The sequence below is a fragment of the Pan paniscus genome, chromosome 1 (assembly GCF_029289425.2).
Source record: "Pan paniscus chromosome 1, NHGRI_mPanPan1-v2.0_pri, whole genome shotgun sequence".
Lineage (NCBI taxonomy): Eukaryota > Metazoa > Chordata > Mammalia > Primates > Hominidae > Pan > Pan paniscus.
The window spans coordinates 178,288,366-178,307,579 of record NC_073249.2 but is presented as its reverse complement, the minus strand read 5'-3'; the positions used below and the strand labels follow the sequence as shown (position 1 = coordinate 178,307,579).

General features: G+C 44.4%; 1 protein-coding gene across 3 annotated transcripts in view; it reads right to left on the bottom strand.

Annotated features, from left to right (window-relative positions):
* Window positions 1–3,321: 3,321 nt before the first annotated feature.
* LOC100967527 (AGBL carboxypeptidase 4) overlaps window positions 3,322–19,214 on the bottom strand; it is a 1,457,032-nt gene continuing 1,441,139 nt past the window's right edge. For 2 of the 3 annotated variants that reach the window (XM_034964682.3, XM_008954952.5), the window contains exons 12-13: window positions 10,133–10,229; window positions 3,322–4,766 (exon numbers count right to left, since the gene is read on the bottom strand). In XM_034964682.3, the coding sequence (XP_034820573.1) occupies window positions 4,646–4,766; window positions 10,133–10,229 (218 nt within the window). In that variant the 3' untranslated portion in view covers window positions 3,322–4,645. Of the gene's footprint in view, window positions 4,767–9,308; window positions 9,578–10,132; window positions 10,230–19,214 lie in introns of those variants that run through there. The other variant, XM_055093139.2, reaches the window with a different exon arrangement.

Sequence of the window (19,214 nt, the reverse complement as noted above, 5' to 3'; positions counted from 1 at the left end):
GCCATACAGCGTAACAGAAGAGCTGGGATTCACACTTAGGTTGGCCTGACTTTAAACTCGGGCTGTTCCTATTACGTTATGTCTCCCCTCTTCTTTGTGGCCCTGATGCCCCTTTGGCCGAGCTCAGCCAAAAGGTACCGGACTTCTTTAGTGCTCAGAAGGCAGGAACTTAGAGGAAGAATTCCGAACAAGAAATGAGGGACATAGTAGGCTTATTTCGCATACCCCAGATGGAGGAAGTGATAGGGAACCAGAGCTAGATTATCTGCTTGGGGCCAGTAACCCAGAGAGTGTCACGATGGGTCCAACAACCCTGCTGAGATTCCAGGGGCCCTCTGCATGTCAAGGGATAAATGGGCCCCTTGCCTAAACGCTGCTCTCTGGAGGACTCTGGAGTGCCTAGAAGAAGGTCAGACAGGTGTGTGGGAATGAGAGATAGGAAGAAGGCAGGGCTTCAGCAGCAAGTGCTAAAAAGTCCTGAAATCATTACACATTTTTCCCAGCCTGTAAACTTAACATGCTTCCTTCCCCTCTCCCTATCCCCCACTACCTCTAAATGATGCCATTGTTTACTTGTTATTCTGCTTTAACCTGTTTCTTTTTTTGACCTGATTTTACCTGGAGACAAATGGATAAGGCCCAGCACAAAGTAGTGTAAGGGGAGCAGTGTTTGAATCCAGGTTCTCACTAGCCACATGGGTGTAAAAAAAAGGTGTTTACCTTTAGGGTTCTCATTTTTTCGCATCTTCGAAGTGTAGAAAATGATACTTACCTGATAGGACTGTTGGGAACATTGAATAAGGCAATGGATACAAAGGGATCTAGCACTACACCTGACACACAGTATATGTTCAATAAACATCTGGATGTATGAATCGATGCTGCACAAATGTTAATCAGCCTACACTTCCATAGTTGGCTCTGTTCTTACTATGTAGAAAAATGAGTTGGGTTCTCTAAGGCAGGTCTCAGGTGTGTCAGTTGAGTTACAGTGAAAGGATACTAGTTCTTTCTGTGTTTACCGCCCCGCCTCCATTTAAAAGGCAATAGAAAAAGCTTCTAGATAAAGGCTCACTGTTGGCTGCCGCAAAGCAAACATTATCACCAACCTCCTCTGCTGGGGGTTTAGCAACAAAGAAACTGGGTAACCTCCAGTTTGTCTGCTGCAGCTTGAGGGTAAACAGACTTTTAGTCCTGTCTCTGCACCTCTGAACTGATACAGAGCAAAACTAGCACTGCATCAGTATGGAGAGTTGTGTGAGAGCCAGGTTGAGACCTGTCATGATCCCTCTCCTTCTCACCCCTACTTTTTGCATAGTTGTCTGTCTCCTTGGAAATGCACAGAACACTGCTTTGGTGGCCAGCTCCACCCACCTGTGGCTCTAATCTGAGACAGACCTGGCTGGACAAGAAGATAGGCTGGTGCGCCCCCTGCTGGAGCCAGGTGGGCTAGTAGCCTCTGGCTGGTTGTACACCTCTTGGTGCTGTCCTCCATCTCAGTGCTGAAAACCTTTCCCCTCTAGCTTGAGGTCATAGGTATAACCTTGTTCAAGAAAGCTAAGGAGAAGCTAAGCAGGCCAAGACCACACAAAGGGCTGCTGACAACCCCTGGGCTCTTGCTCAGTCCTTTTTTTCTGCTCTGCCAATGTGGAAAAGCAGACAGTCATCTTGCAAACACACCCTCCTACAGGCTGCCTTATAGCCAGCTTTTTTCTCTCTCTCTCTCAAGGAATGGGAAATTTTATCAGAGTCCATATATGCTGTAATTCAGAGACAGTTAATATCACTGTGTCTAGCATTAAGTACTAACTATACTGTACACTTCATTTGCTGACATCCAGAAATGTAACATCCTGTCCCATGTCATTTCAGTCCAGAGAAATGACATGAGGTGATGCTTCGGAGCATTCAGCTTCCAACCCAGCATCCCCCTAGAGAGGGAGTCCCCCTCTATTTCCTCCCAGACAGATGTTCGTTCAGACTCTTCTTGCACACCTGTGGTGATGGGGAGTTCATGATCTTCCAAAGGAACCCATCCAGTGGTTGGCAATTCAATTCACTAGAAAGTTTTCCTCATCCTGAGCAGAAATCTGTCTTACTGAGACTCACTCCCTGGATTTGGTTATTACCTCTGGGCAGCACAGAACAAGTTTGCTTCTTTTGTCCAATGATGTCTGTTTAGCTTTTTGGAGACTGTGATCTTTCTTTCCTATTCCCACTCCCTCTTATTATGTATGTATGTATGTATTTATTTATTTATTTTAGCCAGAGTCTCACTCTGTCGCCCAGGCTGGAGTGCGGTGGCATGATCACGGCTCATTGGCTCACTGCAAACTTCACCTCCCAGGTTCAAGCAATTCTCCTGCCTCAGCCTCCTGAGTAGCTGGGATTACAGGTGCGTGCCACCACGCCTGGCTAATTTTTGTATTTTTAGTAGAGACGGGGTTTCACCATGTTGGCCAGGCTGGTCTCGAACTCCTGACCTCAGGTGATTCTCCCGCCTCAGCTTCCTAAAGTGTTGGGATTACAGGTGTGAGCCACCGCACCTGGCCTATTTTTTATTTTAAACAATAAACTGCTCCAGTCTCCTCATTCCTCTCTAATGGGGAAGGATTTGCAGATACCTCACTTTCCCAGTCATATTCCAAATGATCACAGCTACCATTTAGTGAGCACATAAATATTTTTGCCTACATTTTCCACACCTAAGTTCATTAAACTTTCATAACTATTATAACAAGGTAGATATTACTATGACCATCTTTCAGGTGAGGAAACTAAGATCTAGAGATGTTAAATAACTTGCCTAAGATCACACAGTTTTATTAAAGAAATAGAAGTAGGGTTTGAATGCAGAATTAGAACCCAAAGTTGCCTGGCTCCAAGTTTTTGCTCTTAAATAATCATTATACCTGCTGTTTGTGTAGTCTATGATCCAATTAATCAATGTAGTTTTAAATATATGGGCCAATATGTGATCACATTATGGAAGTGACCTGGCCAAGGAAACATGGATCTAGACTATTGCCTCTCTCATCTTATGCGATCTGCCTCTTTTCATGCTATCTAAAATGATGCTATCATTTCCAAAAGGCTGATACACTCTTGGTGCACGCCAAGGTGGTTGCAGTCAATTAAACTCCCCAGGACTTTGACATGGGAACTGCTGGAAATCAAGACTTGACTGTTGTCCCTTATTTTGAAAACAAAGTCCCTGACCTCAAAGTCAGGGTTATATCAGTTTTGGGGTTTGCCTGTTGGTTCTTGAGCAGTGGGGACTGAAAGGGAAAGGTGCCAAGAATGCTCAGAGGAACAGAGGAGCTGCACAAAACACTTTATTTGTGTTCCTCTGGGCAAAACGAACCCAGGGGAGAAGCTGTATATACAACATGACATTTGTAGCCAATCAACATATGCCTCTTTGTTATCATTTCTGAAAACTAGCATGCAAAGGAGAACAAGTTTTCTTTTTGATTTTTGTAGCAAACTTCAATAATCTCCAACCCAAACAAACAAACAAACAAACAATCAAACAAACAAAAAATGCTTTAGTGGAGCTCTGTGCTAAGGGCTTTTCCTCCTTGGAGCCTCCCTTCCTCTCCCTGTGTTCTAATCCTCATTTCCGGGAGGTCATTTTAATTAGCAGGCTGTCATGGTGACTCAGCCTGCTGTTTCCACAGACAGGAAGGGAGCAGACTCCCCTGGACCCATTCATCACACAAAGGCACTTTACTCTTCACAAAAATGCACAATATTTAGCTTGCCACACCTTGAGAATTGCTACTACTGTTTTATTTTATCATTCCTCCCTGCCTCAGGGTGCATCCTTCTGTCTTTTGCATCTTCCTTGCCTGGCAATCACCCTTTCCTCAATGCAGATTAGCAATGCCCACATCTTCAGGGGCCAGGCTTAATCCCTGTCACCTGGGATCTGGAGACCTTAACCATAATAAACCTTTTAAAATGAGTGACCAGTGCTTTTTGTCTTTAGAGCTAAAATTTTAATTAAACTACCCAGGAAATTGGGAAACAGCTCTCAAAACAGTTTTCTAAATCTGCATGCTGGGGTTTGAGGGAATCAGCAAGCATGCAGCTTAGATACAGTGACCAAATATTTAAGTCCACCGTGATTTCAAAAATTCTGTCCCATTGTTCCCTAGGATGCATTTGCCCTTGGGTTGCATGTGTTGTTGCTGTTGTTTTGGATCAGAAAATACAAACACTGCATTTCTAAAGCTGTAAACAACCAAGCCTATTTAAAAGGTAACCATCTGCAGTAACTATAAAACTTAAAAATGTAAAGTGGCTTTGAAAGAACTGACCTGATATGTGTCAAATCTCTTAAAAGGGATGTGTAGGTTTTCCTCATCTTGGAAGATCTCTATGTTGTAGAAAATAGCATCTGTGCTCACCTGGTTCCGATCTCCTATTTTGTTCCTGAGCTTTTTGAGCTGAAGGCTTACAATTGATTTTCCATTGGAAAAAGGGAAAATCAGTGATGAAGTTTCTCATTGTATCCCTTCCCTTTCACTAGCCTATGCATTAATCCACAAATCCTTGGAAGCTAGAGAAGAGTGATTAATTTCATTCCCCAGCAGAAAATGCATGCTCCTGTCCCCATAAGACCTCCCAGGACTCCGTGTCTTTAAAAAGGGGTTGAAGGGTCTTTGTGGTTCACTGAGCTCTTCTTGTCCCCTTTGCCGTTGGGGTAGTTGCTGGCTGGGCCCCGCAGGAGTGGGTGCTTGTAAGGAGGGGATTTTTCTTTCCTGCAAAGGGGGAGATAACAGAAAGAGAGAAGACAGCCCATATACACACTGTGATGAAATCATTTGTGTGCATGTCTATCTTCCCCACTGGACTGTAACCTCCCAGGAACAGTAACCTAGTCTTCTTCCCACAGACACTAAAGGTGACAAAAATGAGCAGACATTGATACGGTCTTCAAGTTGCTTATAGCTTAGGAGAGGAGATAATTGTATAAAATAACTACACAAAACAATAACTATAATATGTGTCAGGAAGTGGTTAGTGTCATAAATATGAGAATCTCTTGAACTAAGTTTGAATTCAAATTGAAGACGTGGCTTTTGTAACCCATCAAGCTCTGACCTTGGTACACCCATTTTTCTTTACTGTTGATGAGTCATGAATAAGGTAAAGACAGAATAGGTGGCAGCACATAAAGGGACACTTTGCCCTAACATACTGCCCCCTCCACCAGGAAGCCTCACTGCCTGAAAATCCACATTCATTGAAGAGCCTTGCTAACATAACAAGGCTGCCAGAATAGGTGAGATACAGCCCTGGAGCACATGCATGGTATGATACTTATGGGCAATGCGATCTTGAAGCAGTTCCTTACCTTCTCTGGACTTCTATTTCTTTATTTCTAAAATAGGAGAAAAATTCATGTCCTTCCTGCCTCTTAGGCTCTAGTAAATGGAGGTTGAAGAGGAGCTTTATAAATTACAAGGTGCTATTCATCTGTCATTGAAGGATGTTGTTTTTAACACCCAAACGGAGCATAGGACGTAAGTATGTTTTTATGGGGAAAAAGAAGAGAGAAGCCCAGATTTGGTCATAGCTGGGGCAGCCATGGGGGGATGACGGCAAGGGGATAAGTTGTGCAGAGGCTAGAGAGGACAGTGAATGTGCAGAAGGACTTAGGGAGGGTGGGCTAGGAAGGCAAAAAGCCATCAACCAAAGATGGGGACACGAGAGAGCAAGGAGCCACTGGAAGGCAAAACATCCCATACCTTTAGGGCTCTGCAGAGGCTGTTTCCTTCCCTACCTCTCTAGTCTCACCTCTTTTTGGAAGACAAACTCCCAGAAAATAAGCCTCCCCCATCCCCAGGCCTTTGTAGCACTTTGTACATCTCATCGCTCCTCACCCTGCTGTTTTCTAGGTGGTTCTTTGCTCATCTCTTTCTCTCATGAGACGATAAGTTTGATGTGTACACTTTTTCTCTATAATTCCTGAGCCAAGTGCAGGTCTGGTGTGGAGTAGGTGCTTGAGGAGTATTTGATGACTAGAAATGAACTTTCTGTCTTATCTTTACCATATCATTTATTCTAAACGTTCTGGCCTTGTCACTGCCATGGAATGTGTCTTGTTAGGTCCTGCTTCTGGCTGTTCTCTACTCTATTCCCCAACACGGAATACCCTTTATCCCCTTTCTATTTCATCAGTCAAAATTCCATATGTCTGTTAAAGCCAAGTTCAAATGCCACTTCCTCTCTGAAGTTTTCTTGGACACGCCTGCCAGCTACAAAATACTTGCCAGATTCGGCAGGAGAGGAACTTCTGCTTGGGTCTCACTTTTCTTTTCTTTAGTGTGAAGGGGTTGAAGTCGATAATTTTGGGGGCTTCTTCAGTTCTACCACAGCTCAGTAACAGTCATGGATTATTTAGAATTTAATCTATGCTAGGCCCTGCACCATGCACTAAGGATACAGAAGTAAGTAAGACTGAGGACACTGAAGCTACCAGAGAAGCCAGACATGCATAGAAGCCATGACAATACACCACAGGACATACCATGCTAGAGGTATGTACAAAACACAGTTAGGAGCTCAGCAGAGAGGAAGCAGCTCTGTCTCGGGCAGAGAACATGGACAAGGAAACAGGTTGTGATATTTGGACTGAGTTTTGAATGATAATTATGAGCTCACCATCTACAAGCAGAAAGGGAGCTCATTCCAGCAAGAGGAAAAAGGATGTACAAAGACTTGGAGGCAAGAAAACAGCTAACTTGTTCAGGCTGAAGCATAGGGCACGAGGTGACAGAAATCAGGTGGGAGGGACAGGGTGCTCACAGGGGTGGAGGGGTGGTAGAAAGCAGTAAATGAAGTTTAAAATGTAGGCCAAGGTCTTGAATAACAAGAAGAGTTGAAATATTACCCTAAAGGTAATGGGGAGCCATAGAAGGTTTTTGAGAGAAGGCATAATCTGATACATAGTTGAGTACTTATACACTTTTCAGTATTGTTTGTTATGTTTGCATTTGTACTTGCCTTTATCCTCCATAAATCTGAGCACACAATGGGCAGGGGCTATTTATAATCCTCTAGCAGTTGGCACAAGGACTGGCACGTAGTGGGCTCCAGTGTGTTGAGGAGCTGACAAGCCCCCTTACACACACATACACACATCATAACCTCACCATGGAGCCAGCCCTCCCAGCCTGTGACTAAGCCTGAGTCCACCTCTTGTCAGAGGCCACACTCATGCTCTATTTACGTACAGAAGCACACCTGCTCTGTTCCTTCTTCCTGTCTGATTTTGTCCCCTTTGCTGGAGCATTTTGGGCTTGCGACTGTACCACTGTGTGCTAAACAAAATGTGGGACCTCAGCTTTGGTCATCAATGCCATGCCCCTGAGCCTGAGCTCTTGTGCCCACATTGCTGCCCCTCCCGAGGGACCCTATCTGAAGGGTGGCCCAGTATCCAATGATGCCGGTAGGCTTCTGCCAGCGTGTGAGCAGAAAGTGACATATTGTAATTATCCATGGAGATGGGAGAAAACAAAGATTAGTTTTGAGTCAAAACATGTAATTTTCCTTTAAAGCCAGACTGCTCTTTCACTTAAGCTATTTGATGCTTGGGTGGAAAATAATACAAAAAAGGGGAAGTATTTAAATCCCAAATTAGAGCTCAGAGTCTTGTATCCTCCTGGGAATTCATTTTTAAAGGATTACTGACCAATCTAGAGCTAAATGGTGCTCATAGTTTGATGAGGCAGAGGTGTGTACATAGGGAGGAGGTTATTACGTTTTTTCTTAATTTAAAGGTGGGTGCATTTAGCTCAAGTCCTCAAAACTCTGAACTCATGAGGAAGGAGCTCTCTAGATCTTTTCTGAAGAGGGCTCCAAAGCTCAAGGCAAGGAAGTGCCATGAACAGTTAAACTCAGGGCCCTGAGATCTCCCCTATGTCCTTTAGATCCGTGTCGGGGTTCCATCCTCTCCCATCTCCACGAACTCTTCACTGGTAGACACTGAACACACTGCACTGCAGGGTGAGGGCCTGTGCTCCAGTCCCGGCTCTGACCACATGACTCTGACCAGCTCCTTCTGCTCCCTAAGTCCTCATGTCCTCATCTGTATCGTGAAGAGAGTCTAGAGGATCACTAAGGTCTCCCTGAGTGTCAGCACCATTTCATTGGTATATGACAATGCAACATGCAAGAAAAAAATGATTAAGGATCAAGATAATTTTATTTAGGCAGAGGACCTGAAAGAGACAATCCCCAAATTAACTTGTAAATGAGATTCTAAGAATTCTTTTGAGTTTTATAAAGCTTTAAACATTTAAGAACTTTAACCAATCGCGAATGACTTCTAAGAATAAACTGAGCATTTTCCTCTAGACGTGAGCTCCTCAGAGGCAGGGGTCATGCTGTAATCAGCCACTCATCCCAGCACTTCCCTCCTGTCAGGGGCCTGGTATAAAGTGTTGCTTTTCCTGAGTGAATGAATGAATGTATACATGCACGTATGCACAATGCAGGACAGGCACTTCAGGGGCACAAGAAACAGACGTGATTCTCCTGCAAGAGTTTCTAATATGCCATGGTGGTGGGGCACAAAGACCCTAGATGATTTAGAAACAATCTGGGACAGGGTATCAGAATACCTTGTCATGAAGACTCTATGACATGGGGCTAAGAGATGTATGACTCATAGCATTGTGGAACATAGGCCCTGAGACATCACCCAAACAAATAAGTCAAAGACTTGCCCTAGGTCTTGATGAGTTGGTTGGAAATCTGGGACTGCAACCCAGAAACTGGAGGACATGAAAACATTTATTGAGCATCTACTAGCTGCTGGGCACTATACTAAGCTTGTATCCATTCTACAAAACCATATTTAGAGATTGTTGTTATTATCCCCATTTATAGGTAAGTAGAAAAAAGCTTCAAGAGGCCAAGAAACTTGCCTAAGATCCTATAACTCACATGAGTCCGAGACAGAATTTGAACCCATGCTGATGAACTTCTACTTGCGGTGAACCTTAGCTAGACTTCAATTCAGCTTTCAAATCATAAAAGCCCAGGATGAAACCCTGGCTCTCCCAAAAACTCTTTGACCTCAGGCATCTCAGACCTTCTCATCATTTTTCTTAGTCTCCTTTTCCTCATTTGTAAGATGGGAAATACAATGTCTATGAGGAATAAATAATACAATGTACACAAAGTACTCTGTACAATAAATAACGGTGATTTATATTGTTTTTATCAATAACAGGATAGGGAGGAAGGTGCATCAGTGCAAAGGCCCTGAGGCACCCACATACATGAGCAAGGTCATGGCAAAGGTCAGTGGAAAGAATGGTCTGGCAGGAGCCGGGAGTTGGGCATTGTCATGTCCTTCAAGTAGGATGGACCACTGAAGGAATGGGAGATGAGTCTAAGAGGTAGGGCAGGGCCAGCACATTCCAGATGCCATGTGATCTCACTGTTCTCATGCTAGCTGGGTTCACAGCCAGTGGTCATGGAAGTGCCCAGTGCTTCAGGCTCTGGCCAAGTCCTCAGACAGGATGGAGGCTCACCTCCTGACCTTCTCTCCTCAGCAGCCCTGCAAGTTGGCCCCAGAAGAGGACCCAAGGTAGAACTTCTCAAGGGTGTGTCCTCTCCAGCCCAAATCTTTACATCTTGAGGGGAGGAGACTATCATGTACTGACAGCACTGTGCTGGGTGCTTTAACACATATCTCATAATAATCATGTATGTGAGGACTGCTGTCCTCACTTTATAGATGAGGAAACCGAAGGATCAGAGAAGTTCATATAGGAACCTCAGAGGATGAGGTATCAGGAGAGGTAGCACATAAAAACACCCAAATTTAGAACAATGACTGAACTCAGCTCCCCAGCAAGCCCCATCCCTGTGGATTCCCAAGTTAGAACCAGAAGTGTGACCATGCCCTCACTGTCTGACCCCTTAATGACACTTTCTTTACGCTCAGGAACTATGCTCTTCTGCCCCATAAAATCTCGGTGGCAGGGCCAGGATTATCTTTCCTGCTGCACAGATGGGATGCTGAGTGTCAGCAAAAGGCTAAGGGAAGTTGCCCCTGAATACAGCCGGTGGAGCAGAACTCAAGCCGAAACCTCTCTGCTCTGCCACTTACCGCAGTCTCGGCATGGGAATTGCCACCTTTTCAACCACGGGGTTCAGCCGATAATAGTCCAAAAAGGTTCTTGCCACATTCCGCCCCAGCTTCATATCTGCAGGTGTGTGCGTTAAGGAGCAGCTTCGAAAACAGATTGAGACAGAGTGAAAAGAGAACTACTAATAAAAATAATAACAGTAATAAAAACAGCTACACACTCATTGTTCTAAGCTTTTTGTATGCGCTGTCTTTTTTGATCCTTGAAAAACCTTAAATGGTAATCACTATTATTATCCTAATTTTATAGATAAGAAAACTGAGGTGCACAGAAGTGAAGTAATTTGCCTAAGGTCACAAAACTGGGAAAAGGAGGAGCCAGGATATGAGTCTAGGGAGTCATAACCCAAAGCCTGTGCTCATAGCTTTCAGGGTACAGCCCTTTGGAAATCACTGGGCTGCTCTGGTCTAGCCTCAGGTGGCTCAGGATGGAGCCAGGTAAGCAAAAAACCCAAGGACAAGAGACATTTGTTGCATATAGACAAGGGCCTGCTTGACCCTTAGGGCTCAGTCATCCACTTTAGTAACCTCAGGCACAATGGTAAAACCCTGTGACCCTAAACAGTGTTCCCACTGCACCTTGAAATTCCTCTGACAATGAATCTTCCTGGTAAAGATTTGTGGCTGTAAAAGCACAGACTTCTTGGGGAAGGGCCAATTTCATAATGACCATTAACACCTTAATGTGAATAAGTACAACAATCATTATTCAACAACAGAATATCTTCTCTGTGCATTATAGCTCACATCTCTGGGCTTCATACATGTTATTTCCTCTGCTGAAGTACCTCCCTGCCCACTCCTGCCTTCTCCTTGGCTAATTCATACCCCTTGCTTCTCTAATGAGGCGATATCTCTTTATTAGAGCCCTCCAGGATATTCTTCTCCTCTCTTCCCAGAACTGTGACTCGTGCCCTTGCCCCACACTTTCATGACTCCTGAACTGGCTTCATTCAAAGCACTTATCACTTATCTCACAGCAAGAGAATTATGTGTTTACTCAGCTTAATCCTTAGCCATTGCTTCTCCCTCATCTCTTAGCTCTGAACATCCAAGCTGTCACTAACCCTTCTCCAAGACACCTCCCATATCTTGAATGTTTTCACTTCTTTCCACCCCCCTAGAATAGGCCAGCATCATCTTTCTCCTAGATTGCTGTCATCCTGTCCTAACTAGTTTCCCTGCCACAGAATTTCTCCCCTCTGGTCCATTTTCTACCGTCAGCCAGGGGGATTCTGCAATGCAGCTCTGAATATGTCTCTCAGCTGAGTAAAAGACTTCGGTGGTTCTCAGTTACCTTCAAAGTCCAAATCTCTGAGCGTGATTTACAGTACTGTTCATAGTCAGGTCCCTGATTATTTTCTCAACATTATGCTTGCTACCTCCCACCTACTCCCCTTGCCCTTCACATTCCAGAAACACTGAGCTTCTTCTGCCTCCAGGCCTGTGCCCATACATGCCATCTTTCTAGATCACTCTTCCTCCCTTCACATGCCTTCCAGGACCCACTCCTTCTCAGCTTCAAGAACTCAATTCAGTTGTCACTCTACTGGGTAAGTCTTCCTTCGCTGCCCTTGCTGGGATAGGGGTCTCTCCTAGGTTTTCCCACAACCTCTTCTTCCTGGCCTTCACCAACCAGAGAGCTAATCATACTGTATTTTACCTGTCTCTTCTTTTCAGTAGCCCCTTCTAGCCTGCAAGCTCTATGAGGCAGAGGTCATATCTGTCTTATTCATCACCTAAATACCCACATACTCATCTGACAATAAGTATGAAATATATATTTGTTGAATTAGTAAATAATAGCTGGGTGGGTGCAGTGGCTCACGCCTGTAATCTCAGCACTTTGGGAGGCTGAAGTGGGTGGATCACCTGAGGTAAGGAGCTTGAGACCAGCTTGACCAACATGGCGAAACCCCATCTCTACTAAATACAAAATTAGTTGGGCGTTGGGGCGCATGCCTGTAATCCCAGCTACTGGGGAGGCTGAGGCAGGAGGCTTGCTTGAACCCAAGAGATGGAGGTTGCAGTGAGCCAGGATCGCACCATTGCATTCCAGCCTGGGCAACAAGAGTGAAACTCCATCTCCAAAAAAATAAATAAATAAAATAAATAAATAATAGCTAATACTTATATAATGTTTAATACGTGCTAGGCAATCTTTTTTTTTTATATATATACTTTAAGTTCTGGGATACATGTGCAGAACGTGCAGGTTTGTTACATAGGTATACACGTGCCATGGTGGTTTGCTGCACCCATCAACCCATCATCTACATTAGGTATTTCTCCTAATGCTATCCCTCTCCTAGCACCCAACCCCCTGACTGGCCCCAGTGTGTGTTTTTCCCCTCCCTGTGTCCATGTGTTCTCATAGTTAAACTTCCACTTATGAGTGAGAACATATGGTGTTTGGTTTTCTGTTCCTGTGTTAGTTTGCTGAGAATGATGGTTTCCAGCTTCATACATGTCCCTGCAAAGCACATGAACTCATTCTTTTTTATGGCTGCATAATATTCCGTGGTGCATATGTGCCACATTTTCTTTATCCATTCTATCATTGATGGGCATTTGGGTTGGTTCCAAGTCTTTTCTATTGTGAATAGTGCTACAATAAACATACGTGTGCATGTGTCTTTATAGTAGAATGATTTATAATCCTTTGGGTATAAACCCAGTAATGCGATTGCTGGATCAAATGGTATTTCTAGTTCTAGGTCCTTGAGGAATTGCCACACTGTCTTCCACAATGGTTGAAGTAATTTACACTCCCACCAACAGTGTAAAAGCGTTCCTATTTCTTCACATCCTCTCCAGCATCTGTTGTTTCCTGACTTTTTAATGATCGCCATTCTAACTGGCGTGAGATGGTATTTCATTGTGGTTTTGATTTTCATTTCTCTAATGACCCGTGATGATGAGCTTTTTTTCATATGTTTGTCGGCTGCATAAATTTCTTCTTTTGAGAAGTGTCTGTTCATATCCTTTGCTCACTTTTTGATGGGGTTGTTTTTTTCTTGTAAATTTGTTTAAGTTCCTTGTAGATTCTGGATATTAGCCCTTTGTCAGATGGAGAGATTGCAAAAATTTTCTTCCATTCTGTAGCTTGTCTGTTCACTCTGATGGTAGTTTCTTTTGCTGTGCAGAAGCTCTTTAGTTTAATTAGATCCCATTTGTCAATTTTGGCTTTTGTTGCCATTGCTTTTGGTGTTTCAGTCATGAAGTCTTTGGTGCTGGGCAATCTTCTAAGTGCCTTATGTATACTGACTCATTCAATTCTCACAATAACCCAATGAAGTAGGTATATTATTCCCACTGTTCAGAAAAGATAAGTGATTTCCCCAAATGTTGGGCACCTAATGAAGAGCTGGGATTGAAAGTGAGTACCCTGGCTGCATGTGTTTATCGACCTTCCCAAACTACCTCTCCAGCACCTGCACCATTCCATATTCACTTCTGTGTCTCTCTTGCCTAATAAGTGGTAGGTTACCTTCCATGTACTGAGAAACAAGACTCACACACCTGACTCAGGAGTAGGTGAGGGGGGCATGCAGGGTAATATGCAGAGGAGGAGGAACCTGAGGTTGGTCCTAGGGGATCAGTGGAGAAGGACCATTCTCAGTTGGGCTATAAAGGCTGGACAACTGAAGGGGCATTTCGGGGAGAAGACACAGAGTGAGTAACAGTACAGAAATGATTTACCATCCATCCATCCATCCATCCATCCATCCATCCATCTACCCATCCATCCATCCAACAAGCATATTTGGAAGCCTCCAGTGTGTCAGGGCTTCTGTGAGAGGAGTGTTTGGTGGGAGGGGTCTTGGTAGGTCATAGTGGAAAGGACAAAGTGGAGTGGGAAGAAAAGATGCAGTTGCTTGCATTTGCAGGATTGTTGGGCAGTTGCCACAGGCCTTCCTTCAGTGCTGTCTAGGGCTGGGCCAGGTCTCCTGGGCCATTACTCCATCCAGGACCATGGAGATGGACAAGTGTTTGAGAAATAGGCAAGTGAGTTCTCAGTACCTTCTTTAAGAAGTCCCCAAGCTGGGGTTGGACATGGCCTAGGACATGAAACTTAGCATTTACGGTGCACCTACTATGTGCCAGGCACTGCACTGGCTGCTTTGCCTACAAGTGCATTTTAATTTTCAAAACAATCCAGTAATGAAGGCTATTTTATCTCTTTTTTGCTATGGGAGGTTAAGGAATTTGTCCAAGGCCACATAACTGGTAATGGCACTGTCAGGACTCAAACCCAGGCAGGTTTGACTCCAGAACCATGAGCTTTCCACTATCCTGGCCCATTTCCTGATTTGAAGGCACCTTTTCTGTCAAAGCCTGAGTCATCCCAGGCCAGTGCCTGATGGGAGAAGGAAAAACACCAGACAAGTTGTTTATGACAGTGAAATGTACTGCAGGCTCACTGGGCTCTGGGGCTGCCACCTGCTTTCTTCCTCTGGATGTGACTGACCTTCTCTGTCCTCTTGTTTAAAAAGTTCACAAGCTGGCATTGGGCATGACCTCTCTGAGCAGCAGACTCTGGAGGCAGTCTCACCCAGCTTTCACCCAGCCAGTCTCCATTTGGCTGGAGGAAACCAAATGGTGGTTGTGTGTGCCAGCAGTAAGAGCTACAGGGCAGAGAGGAAAGCAGAGGTTCCTGTGGACTGAGCTAAAAGATTGCAGCAAACATTTTGGAGGCAGATATATTTAATCAAAATCCTGGCTCTGCCACATGCTGTGTATGGCAGATCGTATTTTCCAAAGATGCCTGCAACAATATCTCCAATCTCACATGTTATTGTAGTACATGACCTTGCCACTCCTTCCACTGAGTAGTATACTCTTCCCTTGAATTTGGATGGGCCTGGGACTTGTTTGTAACCAAAAAAATGGCAGAAGTGAGAGAAGTGAAACAGTGGGATTTCTGAGGTGAGGCCAGAAAAGGTGAAGAAACTTGTACTTGCTTGCTGAAATTCTCAAGCTGGAATCCTGAGCCTCCATGTGAGCAGTCTGACTGCCCTGAGACCCTGAGACCCTGAGACTACAGAAAAAGAGAAGAGAGAGATTCCCAGCCAGCCTACAGCTCCCCCAGCACTCTACTGTTCCATCTCCAGCCATTGTCTGACTGCAACACACCACTCTTCAAGCTAGAACCACTCAGCTGAGGCCTCCTCAAATTTCTGACCCACAGAGAACATAGGAAAATAGCTATTGTTTTAAGCCACTAAGTTTTGGGGAGATTTTCTAATGTAGAACTAGAGAACTAGAATACTGTGTGACCTTGCATGAGCCACTTCATTTCCCTGAGTTGCAGTTTCCTGCTCACAGCGTTGTTGGGATGAAGAGTGTGACTGCACCTAGTTGATGAATAACATAGGGGTTGGATGAATGAATGAATGAATGAATGAGGAAGAGAGAAGCCTGGTCCCTTTCTCACCATTCCATACTGAGAGCCAGACTTAAAGCAACTGTAGGAGGTAGCCTTGTAAATCAATCCTCTTGAACTCTGCAAGGGAAAGGAGATGGGCTGTTCCAGTAAAAGGTGCCACTGTAAGGTGTTGATCATTTTGGACAGGATCTGTTTAAAAGCCAGTGTTTTAAAAATGGGCATTTTCTGGGACAACTCTCTTTCCCTTCCCCCTCCAACCCTATTACATATTCCCTAACCCTGAAAGCCTCACTCCAGATTATTTACTGCAGTGGCCCTGTTTGAGTCAAGAAACAGGACATGGGCAGGAGGAGACGAGGGATTGATCGAACATTTTCAATTAAAACAAGCTGAATTTAAAATTCAGGCAAGGAGAGGCAATAATTCTCTTGGCTGGAATGCTTTTCATTGTATTGTAGAATTAAGAGATAAAAAATTGGGGGTGAAAACTCCCAACTATTCATTATGAACAAAAATCTCAAGATGGTCTGTAAGTTAAAAATCATCATTTTCAGGTTCCTATGTAGGTCATTGATCTGTTTCTCAAAAATGGCAGGGTATAGCCAGCCACATGGGGAAGATGGAATCAAGACACTCAAAGCAATAAACCAGGAGAATTCAGCTGGGATTGTCCTAAACTTGGACTGACTCCATGACTTCCATACAGAGCTCTTTTGAAATAAAGGGTGGGTGTAAGTAGCCCTAGCCTCCTATTTAATGAGGTCCTTCAACAGGTAATGAAGGTTTGAACATTTACTGTTCATTCTCATTCATTCACTCATTCCTTCATGCATCCATTCAAACGTTTGTTGGGCTCCTCCCATGTGTATACTGCTATGAAGAGGACAGGGATTGGGGTTAAAGGAAAATTAGACAGATACACTTTATAGCCTAGAGAAGGAAACTCACATGTTCCAGTTAACTATATTACCTGGGAGGCTGTTGCACTGTCATCTTCACAAAAGCAGGAACTGTTTTTTTTAGAGTTTACTCCGCAATGCATACAGTGTAGTTACTATCACCAATCCTCACCAAAGCCCTGCAAAGTCAAAGTACAATTCGACATATATTTCACAGATGAGGAAATTGAAAATCAGAGAGTTTACATAACTAATTCAGAGTCTCGTGGCTTGAATGTAACAAAGGTAGCATACGAACTTCAGTGTCTTCTAACAGCGTGCATATGTTGTTTCCTTTCTTGAGTGTAATCATAAATTCAAACACAAAATTCTGTGGATGTGTGGAAGGAGATTGAATTCCAAATGGAGGAATTGTGAAAGGCTTCATGGAGGTGCATATATAACAAAGATTTGAAGGACAAAGACCGGTCTTAAAGCGGGAGGAAGAGAAAGACAAGTATCAGCAGAGAAACGGAGTGTGGCCGGGCACATGACCTGAAATAACAGAGAAAAGGGTCCGAAGGCCCATGTAGCTAACCGTGTAGAGTGGAAGGTGACGCTGAAATATTAGGCTAGAGACAAGTGAGTGAAGGCTTTGAATGCCAAGTTAAGAAACTTAAACTTCTATTCTGTAGGCAATGAAAGCCAGTGAACATATATGGGTTGTATCTGTAAATATGAATTTACTCAGTGTATATTTAATGATCATCTACTATGTTTATTATGTTCAGCCTTTTTGGAAGGCTCAGGGTATACTATGGTTAAAAACAAAAGAAGACAAAACCAAGACAATGGTTCTTAAGTCTAGAAGCAGAGACAAATAGCGAGGTAGTAAAACAAACAAACACACACACACACACACACACACACACATAATTGCAATTGATATATACTATGAAGAAAATGCACAGAGTCTGTTCCTGCAGGTAATGCAGGCGTGGGAAGGCCTCTCTGAGGAGGGGATATGAACTGAGAGTGAGCAGTGACTGCAGCGGTACCTAAAAAGAGGGAAGGGTGTCTGGGAAGGGTCCTCGGGTGAGAGACGGAAACTGGAAGAGGGCTGGCAGAGGGCGATAGGCAAGGGCTAGATCACCAAGACCTCTCGGCCACCTTAAGGAGTCTGGACTTTCTTGGTGAATGGGAAGCTACTGAAGAGTTTGAAGCAGGAAAATGACATGGTCTCATTTTTATTTCCAAAGTCACTGCTGCACTAAAAGAGAAGGCAAGAGTGGAAGCAGGCAGAGTAGCTAGGGACGACTGCAATGGTACAGGGGAAGAAAAGGGAGGTCCCGGCTGTACAGAGGCAGTAGAGATGGGAAGATGTATTTGTAGGAAGAGCAAACAGGACCTGCTTCCAAGTTGGATGTGGGGCCCAAAGGAGGGGAAGGAGTGAAGGATGACTCCTTCATCTTTGGCTTTAGCAGCTGGGTCGATGGGGTGCCCTGATCTGGCATATGAAAGAATGTGGCAGGAATAGCTTCAGGGGAGAGATTAGGAGGTCAGTTCGGAGCATGTTGGGTTTCAGCTATGAGACATTAAGTATCCAGGTTCTGAATCAGAAATGGGAAAAAATCAGAAAATGGGAATTGTTTCTGAATTTTCAGCTCTTTGGGATTATTCATGCCACAAATTCTTGCTGACTGTGCAGTGTGTTCCATTCTGCTCAGGTCGCCACCTCTTCCTCCCTGCTCCCAGGGTGTCCCAAGGGCTTTAGGAGAATGGCAGTAACTGAAGGATCCTCTGTTCTCCTGTCTCAGGGCCTCAGATCTGGGGCCTTGAGAGTGCACACAAGTGGGAATCAAGAGACCAATGTGGTTTTCATCATTAACTAGCCATGTGACCTTGGGCCATTTCCCTTCACTGGGCCTAACTTCTCTGTGGGTAAATGTAGTCTCTTGAGTCCTTTTTCAGTTAACATGGTACATTGAAGCAAAGCCCTCAATACAATAAGCTTATGAGAAATCCCATCTGCATTCTTTCACTCACAAATATTTAGGGAGAACTGACTATGTGCCAAGTTATTTTAGACACTTGGGATATACAGTGAACAAAACTGGCAAAGACCTCTGTCTTTATGGAGTTTAAATTCTAGCTATGGGAAACAAGCTGTAGACCTAATAATACATGTGTAAATTATATAGAATGCTGGAACGTGATAAGTGCTATGGAGTAAAGATAAAGAGTAGGGTAAGGGGAGTGCTGGGGCCAAGAAGAAGATCGCAGCATTAAGTAGAGTGCTCAGAGAGGCTTCCTTGAGAAGGTGGGTGGGAATGGGCTTGGGGGAGGTGAAGGTGCTGGCCAGCACCAAAGCGGAGTTAATCCTCCTCATCTGAAACACAGCCCTGACCAGTCATTTCACAATTAGGCTCTTGCTAAATCCAGCCCAATCCCAAACTGGGGATAATAATCAACCTCAGGGACGAGTCCTCCCTCATGGGGTCAGGAACACCTTTTTCGTGGTAATGGCTGTTTTCTGTCTCCAGGTCCAGGTCCTCTTCACCTCCCAGAGCAGCTTCGGCAGAGACAAGCCTCACACACATCCTCCCGCCTGGCCTGCGGCCTCCCTTCCCTGTCCTGCTCCTCCCCTTGTGGACTCATCTCTGAAGCTTTCTCCATACTTCTCACTCCCTGCAGCTCTTCTAGAACCCTCAGCAAGCTCAGCTGGCCTGACTGCATTGAAGGGTGCTGAGCTCTGCCCCACTTCTCAGACACAATA